Source organism: Drosophila eugracilis, unplaced genomic scaffold (assembly GCF_018153835.1).
Source record: "Drosophila eugracilis isolate 14026-0451.02 unplaced genomic scaffold, ASM1815383v1 contig_1873, whole genome shotgun sequence".
Taxonomy (NCBI): domain Eukaryota; kingdom Metazoa; phylum Arthropoda; class Insecta; order Diptera; family Drosophilidae; genus Drosophila; species Drosophila eugracilis.
The window spans coordinates 369,417-386,084 of NW_024572725.1; the positions used below are offsets into that span (position 1 = coordinate 369,417).

At 42.7% G+C, this 16,668-nt stretch overlaps 4 protein-coding genes across 4 annotated transcripts; 2 read left to right on the plus strand and 2 right to left on the minus strand.

Moving 5' to 3' along the window:
- The first annotated feature begins 1,814 nt into the window (after positions 1–1,814).
- LOC108116137 (transcription initiation factor TFIID subunit 1) lies at positions 1,815–11,164 on the plus strand. The gene is given in 16 exon segments (XM_017227864.2): positions 1,815–2,073; positions 2,491–2,795; positions 2,890–3,027; positions 3,086–3,297; positions 3,366–3,997; positions 4,057–4,372; positions 4,374–4,438; positions 4,496–5,486; positions 5,590–5,811; positions 5,882–7,769; positions 7,883–8,025; positions 8,092–8,413; positions 9,167–9,265; positions 9,590–9,784; positions 10,171–10,260; positions 10,388–11,164. Coding segments are annotated over 16 exon segments (6,417 nt in total). The 5' UTR covers positions 1,815–1,888; the 3' UTR covers positions 11,002–11,164.
- A 93-nt stretch (positions 11,165–11,257) lies between these two features.
- Positions 11,258–12,940, minus strand: LOC108116138 (probable peptidyl-tRNA hydrolase 2). Its single transcript, XM_017227868.1, has 2 exons — positions 12,659–12,940; positions 11,258–11,886 (listed from the first exon to the last, which is right to left on the minus strand). Exons 1-2 carry the CDS (start codon positions 12,842–12,844, stop codon positions 11,515–11,517), a joined length of 558 nt encoding a protein of 185 aa, XP_017083357.1. The 5' UTR covers positions 12,845–12,940; the 3' UTR covers positions 11,258–11,514.
- Positions 12,941–13,495: 555 nt separating this feature from the next.
- Positions 13,496–14,889, plus strand: LOC108116146 (signal peptidase complex catalytic subunit SEC11A). The gene is given in 5 exon segments (XM_017227882.2): positions 13,496–13,712; positions 13,785–13,988; positions 13,990–14,045; positions 14,449–14,626; positions 14,690–14,889. Coding segments are annotated over 5 exon segments (558 nt in total). The 5' UTR covers positions 13,496–13,643; the 3' UTR covers positions 14,741–14,889.
- A 270-nt stretch (positions 14,890–15,159) lies between these two features.
- On the minus strand, positions 15,160–16,320 carry LOC108116147 (methylated-DNA--protein-cysteine methyltransferase, inducible). The gene is made up of 2 exons (XM_017227883.2): positions 15,588–16,320; positions 15,160–15,524 (listed from the first exon to the last, which is right to left on the minus strand). Exon 1 carries the CDS (start codon positions 16,248–16,250, stop codon positions 15,714–15,716), a length of 537 nt encoding a protein of 178 aa, XP_017083372.1. The 5' UTR covers positions 16,251–16,320; the 3' UTR covers positions 15,160–15,524; positions 15,588–15,713.
- Between the last annotated feature and the right edge of the window lie 348 nt (positions 16,321–16,668).

The window sequence follows — 16,668 nt, forward strand, 5'->3', positions numbered from 1 at the left end:
AAATTAAATAACAGCCTCTGTTAAGGCAGAATAAGTTTTGAAGAAATAATTAACTTTCTTGCCGCCAGTGCAGCTCCGCGTTTCTTTTCCTTTTAACTTTATGCTTGTCTTAGTTGCACTACCAAATCTATGAATTATAATAGAACTGGTGACATCCGTTTCCGGACATTTATGTCGATCGACAATAGTTGATGAAATTCGCGTCTGACGATCACTTATTAATGGTCCGGCTTTGCTAAAAAGTTTTACAGATTCACATGAAGATTCTAAATGCAAAAGTAAATTCTTGGTAATGTTTCAAAATGCATTGCCATCTGTAGTCATCTTAGATAATATAATGATTCATTAAATCTGAAAAAAATGTTTCCGCCCAGGAAAGAGCACCTTTGTGTTTTTTCTTGTAAAAATTAAAATCATGTTGGTCTTCTCGGCTGATGTCACTTCTTCCGTTTTTGATGGAATAAGAAAACCATGTCTTTTAATACGGGGATCTATAAACGTGGCCATATTAAAATCTGAATCTTGTACTTGTTCTTGTAGGAGCAATATCTTTTAAGGTATAGATATCTGCTGTTGAAAACAACGACGTTATGCGAATACTTTTATGATCATTTCATTTGCATTCTTCCACCAAGTTCAAATTTCCTTGACGCAAATATCATTTTTCTGCGCCGCTTTAAATTTTACAAATAGCAGGTTTCAGTACAGTTAGTCAGTTAGTACATAAACCACTTTATATGTAAGGCCCCAATCTGCGAGCACCACCTTTATAGTTTTCGATGTATTGCTCGTGTTGTGATTGACGCTATCAAGGAGCTGATTGCTAAAACCGCCGACTTAACCCAAACCTATTTATTTATTTATAAAGACCCAAGTAATAGTAATAAGGTCCTGATTAGCCCGGGTCCCCCATTTCGGTGATTATTTCCAGAAAATCGTATCGCGGGGCTTTTCCTTCTTTATAACATCTTTTCGAGCTTATTTCGCAGTGGGCCATCGGCGCGAGTGTGTTAAAATGAGTGATGAATTATCAAAAAAAAGTGTTATTCTTTCTCTCAGTGCACATCTGCAAACCAAAACAAGAAGATTATTATTTAAGAAGATTATTATTTACGTTAGAACTTCATTACAATGAAATAAACACTTAAAATGTTCACAAATGTTAAGTAAACCGTCTATCCAGGTGGAGTCCATGATGTGTTACTTCACTGTTGGGTTGCTCTTATGGGGCACTTAGCTCGACTTAGAATGGCAGTATCATCAGAAAATATTGAGGTTTTTGTAAGACTGGTTGTCGTAAGGTCTGTTGTGTAAACTATATACAGTGTTGGTCCATGCACGCTACCATGAGGTGCTCCAGCTCCAATTGGTATTTTATGGGAGTTCTGTGGAAGCAAGGTTTAAATTTTATAAATTAAGCCAAACGCGGTTGAAGGTGGAAACACTGCGGAACAAGACTTCCTATTTTAAAATGTAACTAACTGAATTCGAAAATTCGAAATTCCTCATTTCTTAAGTTCATTAGTCATTCTATATGTTAAAAGAGCTGGGAATAATCTCAGCTTAATGATTATGTTCTTCAAATGATTTTTTTTTTGTTGAAACTATGGTCAACTATGATATTTTAATGCCAATTTAGATTTGTTGATGAATTGTTTGCCGCTGTGTCGGTAGTGGTAACGATATAGTTATAGTTCACGACATAGTGAAGAGTACTGCAGCAAAGTGACTTATCCATGTTCACAACCTTTATATTTCATAAAATGCGTTGCATTTACACTGTGATATCTTTCAGATGTTCAACAACGGTCACACTTAACTTTGTTTTCGTTGGAAAAATTTAGTCGGCAAAAACAAATTAAGATTTTAAGATTAACATTGTAATCCGATGGAAATGGAGATGGAATCGGACAACAGTGATGACGAGGGATCGATCGGCAATGGCCTGGACTTGACCGGGATACTTTTTGGGAACATCGATTCCGAGGGCAGACTACTGGCCGACGATGATGGCGAGGGACGCGGAGGCGCATTCGATGCGGAGCTCCGGGAAAACATTGGATCGCTGTCCAAGTGAGTATAGTTATCCGGAGATTAACATGTAGTGACAGAAAACATCGAGGTATAAATAGCTGTCTGCCGCCATAAAAACCTTATTAGTATCTTGCTCAGGAGTAACCAATGAGTGGGGTCTCTTTTTTCTTGCCTATGTGTGGAAGAATTTGGAAGTCTCAAGATGCATACGCAGCAATGATACATACGAATGATGTGCCTAAAACCTCTTGTTCTTTCGTACGATTACCTTTCGTGTTCGTCAATTTGTTTTATAAGAAATATAGTGTAAATATATATAAAATATTGAATATGTCCGGCCAGAATCATTACTTTTCTTCGATATAGTCAGCTACATTTGATTATAAAGCGATACTTAAACCTTTTTCATCACAAACTTCAATATACACGGAACAATCAAAATCCCCGTTATTTCAGATTGGGTTTGGATTCTATGCTGCTCGAGGTAATTGACCGCAAGGAGGCCGAACCGTTGTCGGAAGACGAGGATGAAAAGACTGAGGACAATGCAGGCGGAGGATTGAGCGCCTTCGATGCCCTTAAGGCAGGCGTAAAAAGTGATGAAAAGGAGGATGGTGCCGTAAGGGCTCAGGACGATGCCATAGATTACTCAGATATCACTGAACTATCCGAAGATTGCCCACGGACGCCGCCGGAAGAACCGGCGCCTTACGACGACTTGGAGGATGCCATTCCCGCCTCTAAGGTGGAGGCCAAGTTGAGTAAGTGAACGGATTCTATCATAGTAAAAATGATTTATGAATGTTCTGTCAAACGATTAAGTGGCTCTTAATAAATAATTATCTCTGTTATTAGCCAAGGACGACAAAGAACTTATGCCTCCACCAAGTGCTCCGATGCGATCGGGCTCGGGCAGCGGCACTGATGAGCCGACCAAACCAAATGATGCCACCAGTCCAAGTGCTAGTGATTCCAAAGCAAACGATCCCAAGGGTAAGCATATACCGCAATACAGCTAAGAACAATACTTTATGTTCTTCATGCCTTTTAGATGCAGATCGTAAGCTGGACACGCCACTGGCAGACATACTGCCTTCCAAGTACCAGAATGTGGATGTGCGCGAGCTCTTTCCCGATTTTCGCCCACAAAAGGTGCTACGCTTTTCGCGACTCTTTGGCCCAGGTAAACCAACAAGTTTGCCCCAGATCTGGCGGCATGTTCGCAATCGTCGCCGAAAACGCAACCAGTCCAGAGATCAGAAGGTAGGAATTTTAGTTAAAGGAAGATTTGATGAAGATAATTAACGGTTATTTTAACTCCTGCCTTAAAGCCGACCAACGCAGGTAGCTCAGATTCCACAAGCGACACTGAGGAGCCGCGAAAGCGCGGCTTTAGTCTGCACTTTGGTCCGGAGCCAACGCCGGCGGAGTGCATGTCCGACGATGAGGACAAACTGCTGGGCGACTTTAATAGCGAAGACGTGCGTCAGGAAGGTCCGGACAATGGAGAGAACAGCGACCAGAAGCCCAAGGTGGCCGACTGGCGTTACGGGCCGGCACAGATTTGGTACGATATGTTGGAAGTTCCCGACTCCGGGGAGGGATTCAACTATGGTTTTAAGACAAAGACGGCCACCTCGTCGTCTCAACCGCAGGTCAAGGAAGAGCACCATGCAAACAGTCCAGATGGAGAAGCCGAGGAGCCAAGTATAGCCGACGATGCCTTTTTGATGGTCTCACAACTGCACTGGGAGGACGACGTGGTCTGGGATGGCAACGACATCAAAGCCAAGGTGCTGCAAAAACTTAACTCCAAGACAAATGCAGCTGGATGGTTGCCTTCTAGTGGATCAAGAACTGCTGGCGCCTTCAGCCAGCCGGGAAAAACTTCCCTGCCGGTCGGAAACCCGTCTGGTAGTTCCAACAAGGGCTCGGCAGCATCTAGCAAGAAAGCCCAGCAAAAGTAATTTATTTTCTTAGCCATTTACCATTATTTCAGTCTAAAAGTTATTCTAATTATAGTGCCCAAGCGAAGCCAGTGGAGGCACCCGATGACACCTGGTACAGTCTTTTCCCTGTGGAGAATGAGGAGCTCATATACCACAAGTGGGAGGATGAAGTCATATGGGATGCACAGCAAATGAGCAAGGTACCCAAACCGAAGGTGCTCACACTGGACCCCAACGACGAGAACATAATCCTAGGCATACCCGATGACATCGATCCATCTAAAATTAACAAGAGTACGGGTCCCCCGCCCAAGATCAAAATACCCCATCCTCATGTGAAGAAGTCTAAAATCCTACTTGGCAAGGCAGGCGTAATTAACGTGTTGGCCGGAAGACACACCTCCGCCCCCACCCAAAAGTCCTGACCGTGATCCCTTCAACATATCTAACGATACGTAAGTTTACTATATATAACCTAAGGAAGCACAACGTAATTCTTGAACCCCTTTAAGGTACTACACACCCAAGACAGAACCGACGTTGCGTCTAAAGGTGGGTGGCGGAAATCTTATCCAACACTCGACTCCGGTGGTAGAACTTCGTGCTCCGTTCGTGCCAACACACATGGGACCAACGAAGCTTCGTTCATTCCATCGTCCGCCCCTAAAGAAGTACTCGCACGGCCCAATGGCTCAGGTAACACCCCATCCCGTTTTCCCCCTGCTTAAGACCATTGCGAAAAAGGCAAAGCAGCGCGAGGTAGAGCGTATTGCTTCCGGTGGTGGAGACGTGTTCTTCATGCGAAACCCGGAGGATCTGAGCGGCAGAGACGGTGACATCGTGCTGGCTGAATTCTGCGAGGAGCACCCGCCGCTGATGAACCAAGTAGGCATGTGTTCTAAGATTAAGAACTACTATAAACGCAAGGCGGAGAAGGACAGCGGACCACAAGATTATGTCTATGGAGAAGTAGCCTTTGCGCATACCAGCCCCTTCCTGGGCATCTTGCATCCAGGCCAGTGCATCCAAGCGATTGAGAACAATATGTACCGGGCGCCTATTTATCCCCACAAGATGGCCCATAACGATTTTCTTGTGATTCGCACACGCAACAGCTACTGGATCCGATCCGTGAACTCGATCTTTACGGTGGGCCAGGAGTGTCCACTCTACGAGGTTCCGGGTCCGAACTCCAAGCGGGCAAATAACTTCACTCGAGACTTTCTTCAGGTCTTTATATACCGCTTGTTCTGGAAGAGTCGTGACAATCCGCGTCGCATACGAATGGATGACATAAAACAGGCTTTTCCCGCACATTCGGAGAGCAGCATTCGTAAGCGATTGAAGCAGTGCGCCGACTTTAAGCGCACGGGAATGGACTCCAATTGGTGGGTTATCAAGCCAGAGTTTCGCTTGCCATCGGAGGAGGAAATCAGAGCCATGGTTTCACCAGAGCAGTGCTGCGCCTACTTCAGCATGATAGCGGCGGAACAACGCTTAAAGGTTGGTACTATTTAAATTAATCTCGGTCCTGCCTGCATGGCAGTCGAAACAATCCTGTTGATTTACTAAGCTTAACTTAAAAACGGGTTTTGCCTATTTTTAGGACGCAGGCTATGGAGAAAAGTTCTTGTTCGCCCCTCAAGAAGATGATGACGAGGAGGCGCAACTAAAACTTGACGACGAAGTTAAGGTGGCCCCATGGAACACAACTCGCGCATATATCCAAGCCATGAGAGGAAAGTGCTTGCTCCAGCTGAGTGGTCCCGCTGATCCAACGGGATGTGGTGAGGGATTCTCCTACGTTCGAGTGCCAAACAAGCCTACGGTAACATCAATATATAATCGTAACATGAAATAACATTTTATAAAATCCTTTTTTCTAATTTGGTTCACAGCAAACCAAGGAGGAGCAAGAGTCACAGCCAAAACGGTCGGTCACCGGAACGGATGCAGATCTGCGTCGGTTGCCGCTTCAGCGAGCAAAGGAGCTCCTGCGTCAATTTAAGGTTCCCGAGGAGGAAATTAAAAAGCTATCTCGCTGGGAAGTTATTGACGTAGTGCGCACCTTGTCCACAGAGAAAGCGAAGGCCGGCGAAGAGGGAATGGATAAGTTCTCTCGTGGTAACAGGTTTTCCATTGCTGAGCATCAGGAGCGTTACAAGGAAGAGTGCCAACGCATTTTCGACTTGCAAAACCGAGTACTCGCTAGTTCAGAGGTGCTTTCCACCGACGAGGCCGAGTCCTCAGCCTCCGAGGAATCTGACCTCGAAGAACTTGGCAAAAATCTGGAGAACATGCTGTCAAATAAAAAGACTTCGACACAGCTATCTAGGGAACGTGAAGAACTGGAACGCCAGGAATTGCTCCGTCAGCTGGATGAAGAACACGGGGGTCCAAGTGGCAGTGGAGGCGCTAAAGGAGCCAAAGGCAAGGAGGAGGCCGGTCAGCAGATGCTCGCGACTAGCAATCAGGGCAGAATTCTTCGCATTACGCGCACTTTCAGAGGAAACGATGGAAAGGAATATACCCGCGTGGAAACTGTGCGGCGGCAGCCTGTAATTGATGCCTATATCAAGATCCGCACCACTAAGGATGAGCAATTTATCAAGCAGTTCGCCACGCTAGACGAACAACAGAAAGAGGAGATGAAACGGGAGAAGAGACGCATCCAGGAGCAGTTGCGTCGAATCAAACGCAACCAGGAGCGCGAACGCCTGGCGCAGTTAGCCCAGAACCAGAAGCTACAGCCAGGTGGAATGCCCACATCCTTGGGCGATCCCAAGAGCTCGGGAGGACACTCGCACAAGGAGCGGGATAGTGGCTACAAGGAAGTCAGTCCCTCGCGCAAGAAGTTTAAGTTGAAGCCAGATCTGAAGCTGAAGTGCGGCGCTTGTGGTCAAGTGGGTCACATGAGAACAAACAAGGCATGTCCCCTGTACACAGGTATGCAGAGCAGTCTGTCCCAGTCGAATCCCTCTCTGGCCGATGATATGGACGAGCAGAGTGAAAAAGAGATGAACATGGATGACGACGATCTTGTGAATGTCGATGGCACCAAGGTGACCCTTAGCAGCAAGGTGCTCAAGCGGCATGGTGTTGATGACGGCAAGCGACGCAGTGGCTCTAGCTCGGGTCTCACCTTAAAGGTTCCCCGAGATGGAATGGGCAAGAAGAAGCGCAGAGTAGGTGGTGATCCCCATTGCGACTACCTTCAGCGTCACAACAAAACGGCCAATCGAAGACGTACCGATCCTGTGGTCGTTCTATCCTCCATACTGGAAATCATCCACAACGAGCTGCGTACCATGCCCGATGTATCACCATTCCTCTTCCCGGTGAATGCGAAAAAGGTGCCAGACTACTACCGCGTGGTGACCAAGCCTATGGACCTTCAAACAATGAGGGAGTATATTCGCCAGAGGCGGTACACGAGTCGAGAGATGTTTCTAGAGGATCTCAAGCAGATCGTAGACAATTCGCTCATATACAATGGGCCACAAAGTGCCTATACTGTGGCCGCCCAGCGCATGTTCTCCAGCTGCTTTGAATTGCTCGCTGAGCGTGAAGATAAGCTGATGCGTCTCGAAAAGGCCATTAACCCGCTGTTAGACGACGACGACCAGGTGGCCCTTTCCTTCATCTTTGATAAGCTGCTTACGCAGATCAAACAACTAACCGAGAGCTGGCCTTTCCTCAAGCCGGTCAACAAAAAACAAGTCAAAGACTACTACATAGTCATCAAGAGACCCATGGACCTGGAAACAATTAACAAGAAAATTGAAGGTAAGTTCTTATGGTTATCCGTTATTGGCTTACACATGTTCCTGAAAACCTGTTAAATTATTATAATTAAAGAATAGTTAGAGTATTAATTATTAATCGTACTTTTAACCCAGGTCATCGGTACCACAGTCGCGCAGAGTTCTTAAGTGACATCGAGTTGATTGCCACAAACTGTGAGCAGTATAATGGCAGCGATACGCGCTACACCAAGTTCGCCAAGAAAATACTGGAATACGCACAAACCCAGTTGGAAGGGGTACGTTGCTTTATATATATTAATAATCAAACTACATAAGTTCATCCTATTTATGCTCTTAACTAGTTCGCAGACCACTGCTCCCAGTTAGAGAATAACATAGCAAAGACACAAGAGCGTGCTAGAGAGAATGCACCTGAGCTGGACGAAGCCTGGGGCAATGATGACTACAACTTTGATCGCGGCAGTCGAGCTAGCTCTCCGGGCGACGACTATATTGATGTGGAGGGTCACGCAGGACCATCAGCTAACTCCATTCATCGCAGCATGGGAGCTGAGATGAGTGGTTCTCATACCACTCCGTTGCGCAAGCCTCTGCCTCCAGGACCTAGTGAAGTGAAGCGTGGAAGGGGAAGACCACGCAAGCAGCGCGATCCCGTCGAGGAGGGTAAGTGGTATAGGGTCTCTTTCTTCATACTTACTTTGCCTGATCGGTTAATGATCTGTGGCACTATCTCTACAATCGCATTCACATACATTACTACATTTAATCTTTCTCCTGGAATTCTTAAGTACTATTGGTATTTATCACGCTTCCTCCTACATTTTGAAATTAGTAAACTATAAGTGAACTATACAAAATTTGCATATGGCAAACCCTTTGGTTACGGTTGACATGGATCCGGACGGATCCCTCTGCTTATACTAATCCCAGACTATTATTCCGTCTTAAAAGTAGTATAATTAAACGTATGAATGGATAATGTTTAGATAATCTCCAAATCTTTGCATAGCTATTCACGTAGATATTAAGGAAATGGATATCATCGCTGTGCATGTCTCAGTATATATCTAATAGTATACCCAACCCAAATCGAATATAAATTTTTGGGAATTGAGCCATGTTGCATAATAATAAGTTTTGACAACTAATTAAGTAATTAAAATAGTAAATATTTGTATCTTTTGAAAAACTTAATTGAAGGTTTAAAATGAATATTGATTATTGTAAAGAGAAAACCCAAAAATCAGGCCATAAAATGAATTTAAAGTTTCTTTCTGGCCGATAATGCGTACACCAACGGGATCTGATTTAGGTATAGCCTATATGCCTATAGCCCTACACCCGAACACATAAAAACGATTGAAAATCCTGCTACTGTTGCCATGTACGAACTGCAAAAACTTTTACCTTTTCTAGTCAAATCCCAGAATCCGGTTAAGCGTGGTCGGGGCCGTCCGAGGAAGGACAGCCTTGCCTCAAACATGAGTCAGACGCAAGCTTACTTCCTGGATGAAGGTAAGCCTCTAATCGCCGACTAATCGCAACTAAGCCAGAGGGCCACCACACAAATACTCACTTGCATCAATTTTGTAATATTCATACATGAAACCCAAAATTCTTTTATACGCTCACAGCTTTTTCACATGCACCTCATTTTATGTTTGGACTTACTAACTTTTACGATAATCTTGTGTGCCTAATTTTTGCATGACTTTAGATTTAACTTCGAACTTTTTTTTAAATTTTATAAATAACTTACATTTTGTTTCAGTTCTTGGTAATGCACAAATCGCCCACCTATTTTTGAATCATTTTAAAAGTTATCTTGTTTTCCATTAGACCTGCAATGTTCGACAGATGACGAAGACGATGATGAGGAGGAGGACTTCCAGGAGGTATCCGAAGACGAGAACAATGCGGCCAGCATTTTGGATCAGGGCGAACGTATTCATGCTCCCGCCGAAAGCAGTGATGGTATGTTCGATCCCAAGAACATCAAAACGGAAATCGATATCGATGCCCAGCAGATGGCAGGTGGGTACTTAATTCGGATCTTCCTATGACAGGAACCGTCGTTTAGTCACAAAATTTCTTGTAAAATGTACAAAACGGAAGAGAATCTTATTTATTTAAATATAATACTGTATACTTAAATCCGAAATACAATGATTGGATTGCTAAGATCATATTTGTCCGATCGTTTATAAAGTTATTAGAAGATAAGTAACTCATTGATTTAAAAATGAAATCCTTGGAAGACTGTCTATAATTTACCTAATATAATTGATGTTAAAATCATATTTATTACGGTTCTTGGTCCCTATTTAGAAGCTTAAAACTAATCTTAAAAACCACTTTCAATCGCTGACCTTGTTTGGATTTTATTTCTGTTTCTGATTTTACCCAAATCGCCTGAGCAGAGGAGCCGATCGGTGAGGATGACAGCCAGCAGGTGGCCGAAGCAATGGTGCAGTTGAGTGGCGTGGGCTACTATGCTCAACAGCAGCAAGGTCTCTATTATTCCTACTAAGTGTTTGTGTTGTGCCCTCGATGTCCATGTCCCTACCCCGAAAGTCCTATAAATGATTCGATCTTCATTATACGTTAACAATAATCGATGTTTTCAAAATTTTTCAGATGAGTCCATGGATGTGGACCCCAACTACGATCCCTCCGACTTTCTGGCCATGCACAAGCCGCGGCAGAATCTTGGCGAGCCCAGTGCCTTGCAGGGTGCCTTTACCAATTTCCTATCCCATGTTCAAGATGACAATGGGCCATACAATCCTCCCGAGGCCAGCACAAGTGCCGCTGCCGCTTCAGCCTTGGGTATGAGCCTACCGCCTCAAGAGGATGATTCCATGGCTATGCAAATGCCGTCGGAAATGCCTTCTAATACTTTGAACAATGGAATGGGCATCGATGATGATCTGGACATTTCGGAGAGTGATGAGGAAGACGATGGTTCTCGGGTGCGCATCAAAAAGGAGGTCTTCGACGATGGAGAATACGCCATGCAGCACCACCAGCAATTGGGGCAGCAATCGCAGTCGCAAATCTACCTCGTGGATTCGTCAAACGAGCCCACGAATCTTGACTACCAGCAGGCACCGCAACTGGACTTCCAGCAGGGAATGGAGCAGTTGCAGCACCAAGGCATGCAGCAGCAGGCCATGCCCCCGCTGCAACCAGAGCAAATGCAGCACCAGCAGACACCGCAGGGAGACAATGATTATGCCTGGACTTTTTAGTGATTAAGTATGGATTGTTAGTTGTAAGAAACACAAACAAAATTCACATTTCCTCTTCCGAGAGAACAACTCTGTGAAAATACTACCTTTTTGTACCGCTTGAGCTTTTACCATTTTTATTATAAGCTTGATTTGGAAGTATATTAAAAACAATCATAACTTCCACAAAGAGTATTAATCTGTTCTTGGGATCGTAATAATTCAAATTCCAAGCGCATAAGCTAGGTATTGTGTATTTAAAGAAAAACAGAAAATCTTCGTTTAGGAGCTTTGCAGTTCCACAATGGACTGGTAATCGTTTAATATTTAATAGCTCGGCTCACAGTGAACGTGATAACGTAAATCTTAGCTTAACTTGCATGTCACAGTCGTCGCTCTTCCCGGTGGCATGACGCCATCTCTAGACTCCTCCACCGCTCCACCCACGCGTCCTATTGCTTTGAGAATTGTCGGGTTGCACTCCAGTGAATTAGTGATGCCTTATGGCCTGTGAGAGTTCCCGTAATGCGGATCTTACAGCAGCTTCAGGTGACCGGTGACACGGTCAATGTCTGCGGCAGCCGCTGGACCCACGGCCAGCACTGTCTTGGAGTTCGCCTCGATCTGGGTGCGACCGGCGTCGCGGATGAGGCAGGTGTTCAGCTGCTGGCGCTCTGCGGCCTTCTTGATAGCCATTAGCTCCGCCTCGCTCTCTACGCGTACAGCGATTTTGGCGCAACCACAATTCTCCCACGCTCTCAACAATTTTGGCGTCCTGACCACAGCTCGCTGGTAAGCACCTACCGCTCCATGGCCACACTGGGCGGCAATCTTCCCTTTGCCCATTTTGAGGTCGTTGCGCACCACAAGGACCATCTTGAAGTTATCGTTGAAGCCTCCATAGCCCTGAGGGGTTAGAGAAATGGTAAATCAGTTAATTAGTAAGAAAAAAGTTACGGCAATGGAAAAATGACAGGCTAGAGAGCAGCTTAATCGATCTAGTCTTAATCACTCGCAGAAGCAAATGTACCTCGTAAGCTGTCATTAATACCAATAAAATGCTATTTTAGTACAATTTAACACATTTTCCTATCATTTCCTAAATTTTTTTATTTATTATTTCCTAAATATTTTCTTTTTCTCTAGGATAACTGAAAAAATATCGAAATTTTGATGTGGGTGTCAAATACAGAAACCTAAGTTCCAACATTAAATATGTAACAATATATATACAATATGAATATAGCTTTTCGAATAGAATGTAATTTTTTCAATAGTTTCATTCTACATTTTTTTAATGGAAATAAAATAAATGCAAGAATTAATTAAAATAGGGTGTATATTCAAATTCATTTAGGAGTATAAGATTGATTAAATATATCTTAAAAACCTTTTCAATTATTGAAAATTTATAATGTTGGATTATGCATGTGCAATGTTTTACTTATTTGAAAAATCAAATTGGACGATTTCAAAAAATCAAAATGTATATTTCAAGCGTTTGATAGTAATACAAGTTCTAAAAGCTTAAAATTGCACTGCTATTCTTGTGACTGCCGGTGTAGGTGTGCTATATTGCATTTGCGGTACCTGTGAAAAGTATCAAGTACCGGGTTTGCCAAAGGGTGAGAACTTTGGAATACCTTCCCTAAGACCTTATGATAGGTTTCTGTCTCACCTTATCCAAAACAGGCGCTTCCGAACTGGACACTGAGGATCCCAACGAGGATGTAGCTGCCGCTCCTTCGTCAGATGAATCCTTGGCGTCACCACGTTTCAGGGCGTAACGATATCCCACGAAGAAGGACAGCATCACAGCCAGTCCATTGATGATCTGGGTTGGGTCCAGCAACTTGTCTCCCATGTCGCTCCGTTTATTTCTATTACTTTATTATTTCGCGAAAAAACGCAACCGATGGCGCTCACTTCACGTTTCCGGATGCGGTCACACCAAGTACGGATTTCTCTACGGTCTCACTGATGGAGATGGTAAGACGAAATTATTGGATAGCTTGTCTGGCAACTCTTGAGGCAGAAGTATTCTTAAGAGAAACATTAATTAAAAACTGCTTAGCAAGGGTAGAAGAGCATTCCAAAATTTGAGAAACGGGGTCAAATAATATATATGTACATATAAGCTGGCATAAAAGTCAAACAAAACTAAAAAATATCCGTGTTTGCCGTTGCTTAAAGATCGTATATCGAATGGGGCAAGTAAGATGTTAACTTTAAATTTACTTTAATAATTACGTTTTTAAAATTTTCAAATAGAATACGATAACATTTAAGCTCGTTAATATATACGTCAAAAAAGCCATTTTCTTATTTAGATAGACATTTATTTAAAGCGATTTTTCAATTCAATGATTTTATTTTTTAGTATCTATTTAAATATTAAAAAAAAATGTAAAGGAAACAGATATTTGTTATTATTTCATTCTTTTAAAATTAAATTTTTTTAAGAAACCAAAGACGAGAAGTGTGACCAAATACTAGTTGTACAGCTAGGCATTTCCGCCGCTAATTGCGAAGGTCACACTGCCACATACGTGGTAATTTTCTGTCTTCGTGGGAGTTTTCGAAGAGCTTTGTTAAAGCCCCATTTAATTGCATTTAGCTAGGTTAATATCCACCTTAAGAGCCCAAAACAGACAACCGCAACCATGGGCGTAGCCAGCATGTTGCAGATCGACGAGATGCTGGGCGACTTCAACAGAATGAACAAGCGTCAGGTAAGCGGTGCCGCTTCTCTAAGCATATGTACATATATAGCGTCCTAATCCGTGTGTTTCCCTCTCCTGCAGTCGTTGTACCAGGTGCTAAGCTTTGCTATGATTGTCTCCTCGGCGTTGATGATCTGGAAGGGCCTTATGGTAGTCAGTGGCAGCGAGTCCCCGATCGTGGTGGTGCTCAGTGGAAGTATGGAACCGGCATTTCACCGTGGCGACCTACTCTTCCTCACTAACTACAAGGAGGAGCCGGTGCGCGTAGGCGAGATCGTAGTCTTCAAAGGTGGAAGGCAGAGACATACCCATAGTGCACCGCGTAATTAAGCTGCACGAGAAGTAAGTGCAATTGCATAGAAAAGGGAGCGTGTCCCAGAAGGGGTTTCCATATCGATAATTAAATTAGGGACTAAGACTGCAGTGTAGATGAGAATGATTTTTCGATATCCTTGTTTAGCACTGTACTGAAATGCTTTTTATTTCGGTATAGGTATAAAACAATTCTTAGCTTGTGTTCAGCATCATTGAGTTATCCAGACCACGTCATTGCTTTAAAACTGAATAGCTTAAAAAACTGATTTGCCTTATTTTTCATTTTTATTATTATAGAACAGGATTCCGTTGTATAAACTATTTTAAGAATCTTTTGGTATGGATCTCAACTTAGCTTATAGCTTGTCACCACTGGGGAAAATGAAATTTTTAAAAAGAATTGTTTACTAATTCTCCTTTCATTCGATAGGGAGGATGGATCCGTCAAATTCCTGACCAAAGGCGACAACAACAACGTGGATGATCGGGGTCTGTATGCGCCAAACCAGCTGTGGCTGACTAAAAAGGATATTGTGGGACGGGCCAGGGGCTTCCTGCCCTATGTGGGCATCATCACGATCTTTATGAACGAGTATCCAAAGGTTAAGGTAAGTCTTGCGCCAATTTCAGCGTTATTCCCATACTAATTTCTGGATTTCTTCTCTATCCAGTGGGCCATCCTCTCCATTCTGGCCATTTTCGTGCTGCTGCATCGGGAATAGACGGTTTGCTCTTATTTTGTAGGTACAATTTATAAGTAGGAAGTGCACAATCTCGAGCCTGTCTGCATTTTCGTTTCCCTTACCACCCCCAACAGAAAGACCTTTGTGCGGAGCTGATTTTCAATAAAGATACATGTAACAATTTTTAATAGTTCGGGAAGGTATGAATGGTTTCTGAGGCAAGGAGTTGCTGCTTGAGGGCGGCACTAGAGGTGGAGAAACATCGATGTTCACGGACATCGATGTTTTCGATGTTTTTGGCGAAAACATCGATGAAACATCGATGTTTTAAATAAAAAAAGTGTGCAGTTATTTTAATGTATTTGAACTTTATTTTAATTTGTAATGTTTAAAAATTAAAAGTCAAATTTTCAACAAAAAATATCCAATTTATTAATCACTTATTAAATAAAAACGAAAAGAAATTCAAATTAAAATAAAACTGTTCATGATATTCATGTTATACTTCTTTGGTATACATTCTTAGTTTGTAAATAATAACAAAAATAAATAAATTTTATATCAATGTATCAATATATACATGGTCCAAACAAAATAATAGTTCTTTTGGATATTGTGATATTCCTACTATACTTACTATTCCGAACTCTTTTATATATGTATATTTGCATATTATTTACATCTTTGTTTTTGTTTAAAAAGAGAAGCTTATCGACAGCGGTCGATAATAGCCGCGTGCGACGTTCACTTATAAGTTGTCCAGCTTTACTGAAAACTCTTTCAGATTCGCACGAAGATGCCGGATCGCAGAAGTATTATTAAGCTAACGTTTTAAAAGCGTCGCCATTAAATTAAGTACATGTATAAATTAAGTATATGTACTTACAATTCGTCAATCAATCAATGTGCCTTAAAAAAAGAAAAACATCGATGTTCCTCCGGTAAACATCGATGTTTCCGATGTTTCGAAAACATCGATGTCATCGATGTTCGTATCGATGTTTCTCCACCTCTAGGCGGCACCCCAATGGTACTTTGTTGCTCCATTCTGGGACACAATCCGATGACATGGGATGAGGACGGCCACTTCGTTTTTGGCCACTGCACTGGCCACAGCTCTGACTGCTTTCGGACGACCCATGCGTTCGGCCAGTTGGGAATACGTGCAAGTTTCCCCTCTTTTCAGGTCCGCAAGAGCTTTCCACACAGACAACTGAAATTCAGTGCCCAGGATGGCAATCGGAACCACCTCAGAGTTTTCCTTATTGCCACCGAAGAGTTTATCTGCCAACAACTGAATCTTAGCTTTATCCTTGATGAGAACCGACTTTGGCCATCGCTTGATCACTTCGTTATAAGTTATTTCCTCGTTCTTATCCACAAAGTAAAGTACGCAAATTGCTTCTTGATCTCTCGGATCCACGGTGAGAGGATTAATGGCGCCTATGATCATCTTGCCGAACTTTGTATTCACAAAGTCAAATAAAATGATTTCCGGCGGTTTCTCCAGTAAAATCAATCGGATCTGTGTGCTCGGTGCAAACCACATCTTTATTTTGCGCCTAATCTAAAGTCAAGTTTTTTAGGATTTCGCAAATACAAATATACAATGTGACCACAGCTAGAGCGCGAGAAAATGTCTCTAGAGCTGAAAACTAAGGTTGCCAGATCATCTGGTAACCGGTTTAGCCCAATTTGGCGGCCTATAAAAAAGCATTCAAAAGTGAAGATTTCTTTTTCTATCCTATTCTATGATTGTTCTATATTTATACCCTTTACTCGTAGAGTAAAAGGGGTATATTAAATTAGTTGAAAAGTATGTAACAGGTAGAACGTGGAATTTTACATAAGTAAGTGGGCAATAGAAATTTTCATTTTACTAATTTCATATAAATGACTGCAAGGTCTAAGGTCATTAAATTATTTCATATATTCCATTTTAAAACTTAATCATCATTCACCCATTG